The sequence below is a fragment of the Urocampus carinirostris genome, chromosome 4 (genome assembly GCF_059441175.1).
Source record: "Urocampus carinirostris isolate Australia breed hairy pipefish chromosome 4, RoL_Ucar_1.0, whole genome shotgun sequence".
Taxonomy (NCBI): Eukaryota; Metazoa; Chordata; class Actinopteri; order Syngnathiformes; family Syngnathidae; genus Urocampus; species Urocampus carinirostris.
This window is the reverse complement of record NC_142352.1, coordinates 27766177-27778895: the sequence shown is the minus strand read 5'-3', so window position 1 is coordinate 27778895 and position 12719 is coordinate 27766177. Positions and strand designations below refer to the sequence as shown.

Genomic DNA, 12719 nt, shown 5'->3' with positions numbered 1-12719 from the left:
TCACCATTTCCTGTCGTGTGTCTTGGGCAAGTACAGCTTGGTGACGCCCATCCCTCTCTAGATTAAAAATTCTCAAAGAGAAGAGAAGCTGCACACCCATGCAGCAAGTAAATAAACTTCAATAAATCTATAATAGTTACATAAAAACAAAAACATCCACTTTCATTATATAATATTTTTAACTTACTTTTATAGTCATATACAAATATTATTTTGAGTCTTCTACATTATGTATTTTACTTGTGTTTGTTGTAAAAAAGGAAAAATTACTAAATGAATGAGTATAAGGTATTTTTTCTTTTTTTTAAACAGTTTTTGTCATGATTACCGATGAGAAGCACCTGTGCCCGCTCATTTGGCACCAACCGCCGGGGGCTCTGATTGGCTCCCTGTGACTATTTGAACCCAGCCCTGTCAGTCCCCTTTTATCAGTCCGTCTGTGAACCTCAGTTAACATTAGGAATGCCTTTTTCGACCCTGAATCCCACCTGCTTTTTGCTACTGTCTGTACCCCGGCTTCGACCCGTTTTTGATCCTGACCACGTCTACTCTCCCGTCCGGCTTTCGATTTCTTTTTGTCCCCGACCACGTCTACTCTCCCTTCCTGGCCTCCGACTTGCTTCCGACCCCGACCATGTTTTTGCTCTCTTGTCCCGGCTACTGAGCTGTTTTTCCGTTCCCGACACCGCCATCGCTCGCCACGGAAGATCCACTTCCGCGTTCAGAGCGACCTGCTTCCCGCGCCTAGCGAACACCGGATCGTGGGCGCAGCCTTTCCTCTTACCTTTGATAAAACTTGTGAGAAACTTAACGCAATTGGGTCCTGTTTCCGTTCTGGTCCTGACAGTTTTAATTTTAAATTTTAAGTATTTTTTTTATATTTTACAAGACAACAATCTGTAAAATATTTTTTTCAAACATGAAAAATAATACATATCTATAATTTTTCCTACTGAACTTCTAGCAATGTTCAAACGTCACATACTGTATATTGAGTTCACATTTCTAACCGATGATTCAAGACCGAAAATACTTGAAGTAATCAAGCTTTTCTCCATGTACCAATACTTACCTTTCTACTGTACTGCTACACCTTACTTTATTGATACTAACTGAGCTATCTTCCATTCAGAAATGGCTCCAGTATCATCTGATAGCATCTCAAAAAGTATCTTTATTTTAATTTTGTTTTTCTTCTTTAATTAAGACAATACAAGGTATTCAAATCATTTCTCTGTAATTGTCAATCAGAATTCACATTTTGGGGGTGGGGGGAGATTTTGTTTCTTTAAACTGGTTTCTTGAAATTGCGCACCTAAAGTCTGTTTTTAAAATCGCAACGAGACCATTCCTCACTTGTTAAGTTAAACAGCCCTCTTGGGCAAGAATTAGCAAGATAATTATCTCAGAGCGGTACAAACATGTTGCCTCTAAATTACACAGACCAATGGCTTTCAATTTTGGTCTGGCGTTATGCTCATTTACATTCATGGCAGAAGGTCGTTTCATTTCCGTGCAAGAGAAAAAAAAAAAAGGAAGACCTCAAAGTGTGATGGCGGTGTGATTTCGTTAGCTCCTTCGTCCTAAATGCGCCATTGGTCTTTTTTAATTAAAAAGTGTCACGGGTTTAAAAACAGATGTACGGCTCTACAGTATATGAGTAAAGTACATACGGAGATTAAAAATTGTAACTACATCGTAAAATCTGTTGTAATCTAAACCAGTGTTTTTCAACCAGTATGGCGGAAAAAAATTGTGCGGCATTGTCTAGAGCAGTGGTTCTTAATTGGTCTGATTTGAGAAGCCACCCTTCCACATTGATGACAAACTGTGACCAAAACCAAGAAAAAAAATCCACTTCCTAAATGTATCAAATGAAATGATTGTGCATTTTAAAGCAGAGATAGTGTATAGACTCAGTTTTTTTTTTTATTTTCTAAAACAAACTGACCAACAAAGCTTAAACGACTTCAAGTACTGTACATACTCGCATATAAGCCTACATTGCATAAAAGCTATTCCCCAAAACTGGTTTATAATAGCCAAATAATAACTTCCCTGGGACCCATTGTAATGGCATCAAAATATGAAATAAAACCAACAAAATCACAATAAAATGAGATGATCGGAAATGATCTGCATTTATATAGCGCTTTTCAAGTCAATGACTTCCCAAAGCGCTTTACAGTGTGCTTCACATTTCCCAATAGCGGCCGTGATCTGTGCAGCCATGTAAGGCTAACCTGCTTATTGGGGGTATTGGGGTTCAGTGTCTTACGCAAGGACACTTCGGCATGTAACACGGACAAGCCGGGATTCGAACTGAGATCCCTTAATCCTAAAACGATTTTTGATTATTGATAATTTTTTTAATTAAAGGAAAAAATATTAAAATGAATAACATATACAACTTCATGAGCCACCGTGACTACAAATTCTAAGAAATAACTTTGAACTTTGAATTTAAGCAACATAATAATTTAATATTATAAAAAACATGGAACCAGTGCCAATCATAATTTCTATAAAGATTGTTTCATGAAAAATATTATGCCTTGGCCCTGGGACCCTACTGAGTACAAGCAGTGCAGATAAATGATGGATGGGTGGATGGATTATGCCTTGACTCGAAAAGGGTTGAAAAACACTGGCCTACAAAATTGATTTTAGGTTAATACAAAAAAAGAAAGGAAAACATTTGTGACTCATATTTTGTTGTAAGAAATAGGTGTAACTGGTATATTATAAAGTAAAAAGCTTAAAATATGTCAAAATACATCTCTTATAAACTTTATGATCATAAAAATGTATTAAACAGATAGTTAAACCAATGTTTCAAAAATATCGGCACAAATGATCACAGGGACCTGGGACTCACTCAAAAAGAGCATGTGTAATTCCTCTTATATATGTAGTAGTCACAATAAAACAATTTCATAATAATATTTCATGTTTATTATACAAGCAGCCTTCGCTTTACTACTATTGTCTCGCTGCCGCTGCTCAATCAAAAAGAAGGTCAAATGTCCGATTTCAGCGAAGGCAGCACAATGTCGCGTCAGCTAAAAAAAAGAAAGACGTCACGTGACTTCCGTCGCCACGTGACACTTGTGTGAGAGCTAGAATGTCAACATGGCTGCAGCATCGCAGTGAGTTTATTTCTAATTCAACACAAATTTTACATGACTTTCTTAAAGTCTTCCGTTCGTGCACGTTATTCTTAATTATTGTTTCTTTATGTAGATGTAATTGTCTAGCTTTTTGTGGCTTCTGAGGTTACGGTGGAATCACCGCCGAATATTGATGACGCATGACTTCTTCAAACAATTCACTTTGAGCTCGAAATCCTAATCAATTTCGCACAGTGCGTTTATAATTCCGATTTAAAAAAAGGTTCTTTCAGAGTATTTTAGACTTAATTGTTATCCATTGTTGTCCATTTAGTTTAAAAAATGAATTTCCCGTATTAAAATACTAAAATCTAGAATTATCCCTTCTGTTTTTTTTTTGTTGTTGTTTTAAAAAAAATAATGTTTAGCTGTTTTTGAGCCTTTGTCTATTAAACTTGAAAATATTAAAAACCATCTTATTTTTAAAAAATATCCCTTAATGTACATCCCTGAATCAAATGTAAAGGAATAAATGTAAAATGTGTTAGCAATCAATAATTGTTCTTTCAAGGAATTTCCCTTATTAAGACCATAATTAGATTTAAAAAACTATTTTTAGTTAACTCAGTTTTTTTGTATTAAGCCTTTATCTATTAAATATCAAACTATTAAAAAACATGTCCTAAATTATCAATGTCCATCCATCCATCCATCCATTTTCTGCACCTCTTATCCTCAGTAGGGTGGCGGGGGTGCTGGAGACCATCTCATTGGTTTTCGGGCAGTGGGCAGGGGACACCCTGAACTGGTTGTCAGCTATTCACAGGGCACACAGAGACAGACAACTAATTTACTCATTCACACTAAGGGACAATTCAGACCAGCCAATTAAGCTGACATCCATGATTTTTTTTGAGAGAACATGCAAACTCCTCACGGAAAGGCTGGATTTTAAGGTCCCATGGGCTCTGAACCATGCCGCCAATTTATGATTATCCCTTCATGTAAAAATATGAAATGTACCGGAAGAATGTATACTATGTAATAATAATTTAAAGATTACTCCTTGGTCATTGTGTTGAAAATGTTCAAATGCAATTACATTGAGTAGAAAAAGCAATCAAAGATACTACGTGAGTAGAAAAGTAATAAACAACAATCCTTGTGTATTTTTTTTTGTTAACCAAATAATTTTTGTCTGCATTAACCCTTTTGTTGACTTGAAAATATTATAATCCCTTTCTTAATCTCCAAATATCTCTCTATGTAAATACTTTCATGAAAAGTACAGGAAAAATGTATATTACAAATAACTGACATAGAGATTACTCAATAGTCCTTATGTAAGTAATGTCTACATGCAGTTACAGGGTGAGTAGAAAAGGCCATCAAATGCATTACGATATAAAAAGAAGAAGCAGTAAAACAATCCTTCTTGTGTATTTGTAAACGAAATACTGTTTTTAGTTGACGTTACAGACGCTGTCCTACTTACGATCGTTCGTAAGTTGAATTTGTTCGCAAGTTGCTTCAGTGCTATATTTTGTATGTTTACGGTTTATTTAAGTATGTTTAACTCGTATAAGTAACATGTATTGTCTTGTACCAAAAAACTAAAATAATATGCTTTATAAAGATAAATAAAGTTAAGTTTAACTTACTTTTGAAGGATGAGCTTCAACAGTTAGGAGACTTCCTCCTCCGTGGTAAAAAGTGGCCGAAATAATGCGATCCAACCATTTTCTCAACCGCATAAAGCTTTCTTATTCCACTTTCATTTCAAAAGAAACTGCTCGCCTCTTCTTTACACTTTACGCCAACCATATTGAATGGATGCACAAAATATTAAACAATACAAATGTCAAAGTTCTTAGCGCGCTGGAGATACAGTATAGAATGTTTACACACGAACTAGGAAGAGGAAGCGGATTTCTTCTTCTTTTGAAAATTTTATCTGATTGTAATTGCCAGCATGAAATGTTAATGACATAAAAGTATACAACACCCAACCAGAACAAAGATCATTCCTAGTTATTACATTTAAAAAGTCTAAGTACTCAGTTACTGAGTAGAAAAATTGATTGGAAAAAAAAATTTCTTGTGTAGTTTTGTAAGCCCATTCAATCGTTGATTATTACCTGGTATAATCATTGAACAGATTGGTTTCCTATCACTAAATGACTAACTACTACTGTCCAAGAATAATATTTTGTGCAAAAATTCAAATATAACACTAGTTATTAAAGTCTATCACGACATTCCCCAAAGGTTCTACAATTTACTGCGTCTCCTTTTTATTTGTAATTTGATTTTTTTTCTAGAAACAGTGGCCTTTCTCGCACCGTCCCGAGAAGTTATGCAATCGAAACAGACAGGAAACTTTGCCCTTTAAAATTAAAGCTGAGCTAGCAGGTACAAATTCCTGTGAATCTTTTTGAAGGACCGTTGAAGTCAAAGATATGGAGCTGAAAATAAAACCAACATGCAAAAGTGAAATGTATGGCTATGTTTGTTTTTAATTGGAATTAGTATCCGCATTTTAAATAATGTTAATATTTGTTAAGTTTTTAAATTTAATTAACAGGAAAACAAATATTTTCTTACTGGATAATAGGAATTTAATGCCGTTTTACCACCCTTTTCTGTAAAAGGAGGCTACTGCGTTGACATGGAGTGAAGCTAATCCTTCAGATACAGCAGGGGTCTCGAACTTGCGGGCTGGGGTCCAATTGCAGCCTGCGGGATGACCGTTTGAGACCCCCGCCCTAGTATAAAAGTTCATTAAATCTAAAATATTGATTTACAAAACAAGCCAAAATACCTGCACTTTTTTTTTTTTTTTTTTTTTGGGCGACTCCAGGCACATGTTCCTTTTTGGGGGTAAAGGGGTGGTGGTCCAATATGGCTCTACCCTGTACTAAGGGTACACCCTAAAAAATAGCTTTTTTGTACCCTTTTTTTCCCATTTACTCTTTGTTCTTTTTTTTTGTTGCATTTTGTTTTCTTTTTTCTTTATTATTTTTCCTAGGGCAGCACGGCGGCGCAGTGGTTAGCGCTTGTGCGGCACAGTTCATGTCATGGGTACCTGTCGCGGGTTCGAATCCAGCTCCAGACTTCCTGTGCGGAGTTTGTATGTTCTCCCCGTGCTTGCGTGGGTTTCCTCCGGGCACTCCGGTTTCCTCCCACGTTCCAAAAACATGCATTTCAGGTGAATTGGCCGGTCCAAATTGTCCCTAGGTGTGAATGAGCGAATGAGTTGTCTGTCCCTGTGTGCCCTGCGATTGGCTGGCAACCAGTTCAGGGTGTCCCCTGCCCACTGCCCGTAGATGGCTGGGATGGGCTTGATCTGAGGTTTTCTTGTGGAAAACCCAATGTGGGCCAACCCCATCCAGACCCTAGCTCGGTTGGCCTTCAAGTCAATTGAGTTTGAGACCCCTAGATGCAGCGACTAAGACTTTCAGTGGTTCTCTGTGTCCCCCTGCCTGCAAAGTCATTACTCGGACTAAATTATTGTAGCACGGCGGGTGGTATAACAAGTCTCACTAAAACCCCTTTATCTGATCCTGCACGATAGACTAGATTCAAAGTCGATCCATAAAGCTCATAAATACTTGTTAGGGCCTTAGCATGCGGTGCCAAAGTCCTCCACGAATTGCTTGGTTTCATCTTTTCCGTTATTCTTCCATCATTTAAATCGATCACAATTTTTCTCTGTTTACTTAGCAAGCAATAGTAAAACTAAAATTGTGGTTGTCTTACAGTAGAACCCAGGGTTATCACATTAATCCGCCTGAGGTGGGGATCACAAAGTGAAATTTCCCTTTGCTGATAGAAACGTAGGGTAATGTGTAGCTAATGCATTCCGAACCGCCGGCAACCTACATAAAATCAATAAAATAACAAAATGGTACTCAATCGTAGTGTTTCCCATAGGATTTTGTGGGAACCTGGTGGGTGGACAGTCTAAGGGGATTTGGGGCGATGCTCCCCCGGAAGAAGATCTTGTACATTTTAATTTCAAACGCATTGATCTGGAGTATTTTTAGAGCATATTTTGAAGCTAGCTCTATGATGATTGTGTGCCCTTGGAACCTGTCAGATCATAAATACCGTAAAATTCGGACCATAAGGCACACCTTAATATAAGCCGCACACAGTGCATTTTTAAAGGAAAAAACATTTTGTACATACATACATGTACATCTGACTATAAGCTGCATGGGCCCACATTGAAACATGACATATTAACAAAAAAAGACGGTACACAGAGGTTTAATAATATACAGTACCTTAAATTGGGATCATTCTCCAGCTTTTACTCATTTTTTTTTCCCTTTCCTTCTCTTTGTCCTAGTCTTGCTCTCTCCTTATTTTGACCTGTTCCTTCCCTCACTTGTTCTGCATCCTCTTTCCCTCTCAGGACCTCCCTCCTTTGCTCAATGAACAAATTAGCACAGCGACAGAGACGAAACTAAACATATTACCCAGTCAACCACTTAACTAAAAGCTAGTGAAAGGACAAAAGCGTTTAAGCAAGCACACCATGGCATCTTTTATCTAATGAGATATCTTAAAGGGATGTTTATTAACTTTGCATTTATTATCGTATGTTTTAAAAATATGAAGAGATTAATTGGGACCAATTAATCTCTAGCAGCCTGTCAGTAACTTTCAATGGTATGGGAAATACTAAATAAGTACTACTTATATGTAATGTACGTGTATATGAATAAGTAACATAATTAAATATTCATGTGAAGGATCAATAACATTTTATCTACATCTGGTGTGATGTAACTTAAGCTTGTACAGTGAAATTATTGGTTGGACACAGCAGTTTAAATTGAAGACAGATTTTACAGCTTTCACTCGTGAAGATTTTTTTACACTAAGAAGACGTTGCTTGAGTCATCTCTTTATTTTAATAAACGTGCGGATCATTGAGTGGTTACGACCATGCAGCCAACCAGGTGGGAGCATTTCTTGCATTCTTTAAATACCCTAATAATCAATCAAGCAAGCTTTGGTTCCATGGTTGTGATGATTTTGCTTATGCCTTGAACATCACTGCAAGCCTTGAGAACCATTGGAAATGAATACAATCCAAAAAGGTCAGTACTGTTTCACCCACTCGCAGTCTTTACAATGCACACGGGCTTCTAAACTGAAAAGAGGGAAAGGTATTGTGGGAGGTAGTTCAGCCAATAGACTATTAAAAACCAATTTCATAAGTTTTTGGGCACATGAAATAATGCGTTGCTGATGTCGTATGGTGGCGTAAAGAGGTGCCAAAAAACATCTTATTCCACTCCTAAAATTGTCGTTTGGCCAGGTTACTGCCTCCCAGCAGTTTATTGTACACTCAAGCTGATACATATAAATATTTCTTCAGACCGGTTTACTGGCTTGGCAATGACACCCTCCGAGTGTCCGCCGGGCTTTTTGCCGAAAACCGCCGTCGCCTGTGCACTGGACTAAGGGCCCAAGAGGGCCTGGAATCCCACTCAGTTGTGGTGCTGCAGGGCGGCGAGCAACAGCAGAGGCACTGCACCGACACGGACCTCCTTTTCAGGCAGGTCGGTTCTGCAGACCAGAGCACCAGGCATTTAAAGGAAAAGACGGATAAACTGTGTTGGCTTTAATTTTTTTCCCGCTTTTTAATTCTGTTTCCAAAGGAGTCTTTCTTTCATTGGGCCTTTGGGGTGACGGAGGCTGACTGCTACGGGGCCATTGAAGTGGACTCGGGACGATCCATCGTGTTTGTTCCGAAACTCCCTGAGAGTTACGCCACTTGGATGGGAGAGTGAGTTGTCGTGTTTCTTGCGCTGAAAGACAATACAAACAAAAATTCAGTGCCACCTCTTCATACAAGTTTAATTCCAGGACTGTGCTTGTAGCTTAAATTGCTCCAGTAACAAGCACATTTTCCAGATATGAAATAATAAAAAACGAATTTTTGAGTTCTGTCCTCCCAAATGCCCTGATAAGGTAGTTGTCTTGCATGGCCGACACTGTTATCTTTACGTGAGTGTCATAACGATAACAGTGTAGTACATCACTGAAGGCTTAGATGTGACATGCACGGCCCGCCACTGCTGTAAGTTTTAAATTAACATACACACAAAGAACTCTTACATGCCATTTTATTTACTTTTTGCCTATACTGGTTTTTTTATATGCAAACTGAGTCGAGCTAATTCTGGTGGTCAAGAGCGGTCTCTAGTGGTAGCCTATGGGAATGTTCGGGACCTGTATTTTCCATTGTATGTAGGGAAAGATTTTTGTTCCAAATTAAATTTGCATATTGAAATTGTGTGTGGAGGTGCTTGTGCAGAGGTAGCACTACATCTTCCTCTTTGACAAAAATGTTGCTCCTTTTAGGCTTTGTTTTTTTCCCCAACTAAAAATGGTCCCCTGTCTACAGGATCTATTCCAAAGACCACTTCAGGAAGAAATACGCTGTTGATGAGGTGCACTACACCTGTGATGTAAGTCTACTTTTGTACCTGTTCTTTCTCTAGAAATCTCTCGGATCTTTTAAGTTTTAAAATTCTTTCTGAAAGTAATGGCCTCCTGAACATCTTGAATCCAACTTTACCTTTTGCTAAATTTACACTCTGACCTTCGTGATGCTGGAAGGAACAGAGCTTTTCTCGCAGCCTCCCTGAGGCGCCAGGTTCCCGCTTGGTGGGAACAATTTCCGCGTCAATCCTGGCCACTTCTTGTTTAAAAGTCACAGTGGGAGCCGTCGAGATGCTGAAATGCCAGAATGACCGTTTTCCTTCGCTTAAAGTGTTGCCAGCAGGGTCTCGCGCTACCAGCACAAAATAAGAAAAACATGTCAATATTGTGACTTTTTTAAGTGCTGCTGGCATAGTGAAGACCTACCAAGTTTCCTTTCCTTTTTTTTTCAAATATATGTTCAGTAAACCCTCGTTTTTGCGGGGGTTGCGTTCTATAATGGAGCCGCAATAGTCAAAATTTGTGAAGTAAACACATATTCTTATATATTTATTAAATACTTTATTACAATGACCTTTGCAGCCCAGCCCGCTAATGACATTAGTAAAAAAATAACGATGACAATAATAAAATTAATAAGCCTAAATCCACTGTCTAATCACTAGATCAATGGGGATACAAATAAGAGGCATTCAATCTGATCTCATTATCACTCTATTTTTACTCACAGTACCACGTCATGCAATGTGATCCTCAAGATTTCAGAACAAAATAGGTTCTGACCAGTGATTTAGATTCTAGTATAAGTATTGTCTCACAAATGCCTGTCATTGCCGAGGTCTGGCTCATCCCTAAAGAGTGGAATGACGCTCCATACCCAAAAAACAACAGTGACCAGATGATGAAGGTGCTGTATCTGAGGCAGATCAGGAGCCTTCTGCTATTGGTAACCATGGCCACCAGTATATGTTTCATCTACGGGAGCAACCCCTATTCAAAAAACGGCCTGGAAAGGAATAGGCACCAGGAGGCTCTACTTGCCCAAGACAGGAAGTGGGGTCCGTACGACTCTGCAGTAATAGGATCTGTGAGCTGTGAAAATCACATTGTGCACCATTGTTTTGGCTGAACTTTTTCCCATAATGCTCCACAGCGTGGCACCGCGAGTAAGAATAAAGTGATGAGATCAAATCTGGTGCCTTTTCTTATGTCATATACAAACCTAGTGGTCTATTGACTATGATTCAGCGCTATAACCACCGTGATCCAGGTTTGATTTCCTTTTGCCACCATTGTTAAGCGAATGTGTTTAGTGGTACTTGTCGGCTGATTGATCTTTGCTAAGATGCGGTAATATACCAACGTGAAACCTTGTGAATATAGAGCACCCAAACATTGAAGTTTCTGGGGTAAAATGAAAATGTGTGTATACATAAATAAATACGGTACAAGCAAAAAAAAAAAGGCAACCTTTTTCATTTCTGATAAGAATAAAGAAATCAAATATGAACGTATATTTTTTTAAACACAGTAAAGACATTTCTACTGTTTTGTGTCAAGGCAATGGGAACGAAACTGCTTGAGTCTCCTAGTCCTTGTTTTGAGGGACCGGTAATGTCTGCCAGCCAGAGGGTGAGATAAAGTCCTTAAGAATGTTGTCTGCTCAGTTAGCGAGAGCTGGCAATGTCCCCCAGATTGAATAGAGAGCAGGGGCTCTACCGTGTGGTGTTAACGGATGGAGGTGACCTTTATCGCTATCATAGTACTTAAAATTTAAGCCGAGTGATAGTTAAATCCTTGCCTGACATTTAGGGTGCCGGACGAAGATTTAAGTCATTTGAGGTTCTGTGGCACGTTAGTGTATATTGTACTCTGTATTGTGGGCGTGCGTGCGTGACTACACGAAAACTATGACATTTTGTCTGTTTTTTTTGCAGATTGCCCAAGTGCTGAAAGACCTGAAACCAGCGGTCCTCCTCACACTGGTGAATTTGGCTTTTTATATCTTATAATATCAATTCAAAAAGAAATGGTGAGATGGGTCATAACCAAGGGCGTTGTTTTGGCATGGACTGAGGGGGCCTGTACCCACCAATCATTTTGTCCCATTTGTCATCACAAAAAAAAATGTGTCCCCACCAATTCCAAAACCAAACCCACGCTCTTGTTTCCATGTAAATGGAAGCTAACTATTGTGACATTGACACATTAACTGTTATGAAAGATTGATTATTTAACATTTATTCGTGTCCTCATCATAGAAAACAGCTATGTTCAATATTATATAATAACCTTCATTTTCTTCCTGACCAATGATGGCACTTTGATCAACAGTAGTCAAAGTTTGAAAAGGACAAAGAAGGGGGAAACATAAGAAAAGGCCAAATAAATAAAGAATAATCCGCCTAACAACAAAAAATAATATACAATCAAATTCTTCCCAAAATAATACACATATACATATTTCATATGTATTATTATATTTTTGTTTTAATTTCATATCTTTGTATTTGTGCCAACAGTGAATTTATTACAAAAGTAAATAATGCCAAAATTAAATAATTTCATGGCTAGATATAGGTATGTTTAAAACTTTAATCTTTTTCAAATAGCACTTTTGAATAGAGGTTTTAAATAAAGATCTTATTTTACAAGGAAAAGAAAGTACCTAGAATCACAATGTAGACGATATAGGAAATTATGTGAGTAAATGAATAAAAATAAATAAAAATGATAACATAATAAGGACAAGCTAAAGAAAAACATTTTACATATATTTTTAAATTTTGTAAGGGCAGGGAATTTATTACAAATTGCTGTGTTATACAAAGATAAATAATATTGTAGATAAATACATGATTAAGAAATATTCTTGCCGTAGAATTTTTCAAATAATCTTTTATAATTTTACACGAGAAAGTAATCACATAGTAGAATAGATTTCCTTGACTATTTAATTATATTATATACATTTTAAGTTATACTTCAGTTTGAATTTAAAAAAAGTTTGATATATAAAAAAATTTGGGGGGTGGAGAATGCAAAATCTATATTTTATTTATATTTTCCGGAAAAAAAACATTCTTGGCTATTTAAATAACATACATTTAAAGTTATATTTCGGTTTGAATTTTAAAAAAAGAGTTT

At 37.4% G+C, this 12719-nt stretch overlaps 1 protein-coding gene across 1 annotated transcript in view; it reads left to right on the top strand.

The window, feature by feature from the left end:
• The first annotated feature begins 3043 nt into the window (after nt 1-3043).
• pepd (peptidase D) overlaps nt 3044-12719 on the top strand; it is a 32087-nt gene continuing 22411 nt past the window's right edge. The window contains exons 1-5 of the mRNA XM_088334018.1: nt 3044-3149; nt 8503-8686; nt 8786-8913; nt 9535-9598; nt 11510-11557. Coding sequence (XP_088190144.1) covers nt 3133-3149; nt 8503-8686; nt 8786-8913; nt 9535-9598; nt 11510-11557 — 441 coding nt within the window. The 5' untranslated portion in view covers nt 3044-3132. The remainder of the gene's footprint in view (nt 3150-8502; nt 8687-8785; nt 8914-9534; nt 9599-11509; nt 11558-12719) is intronic.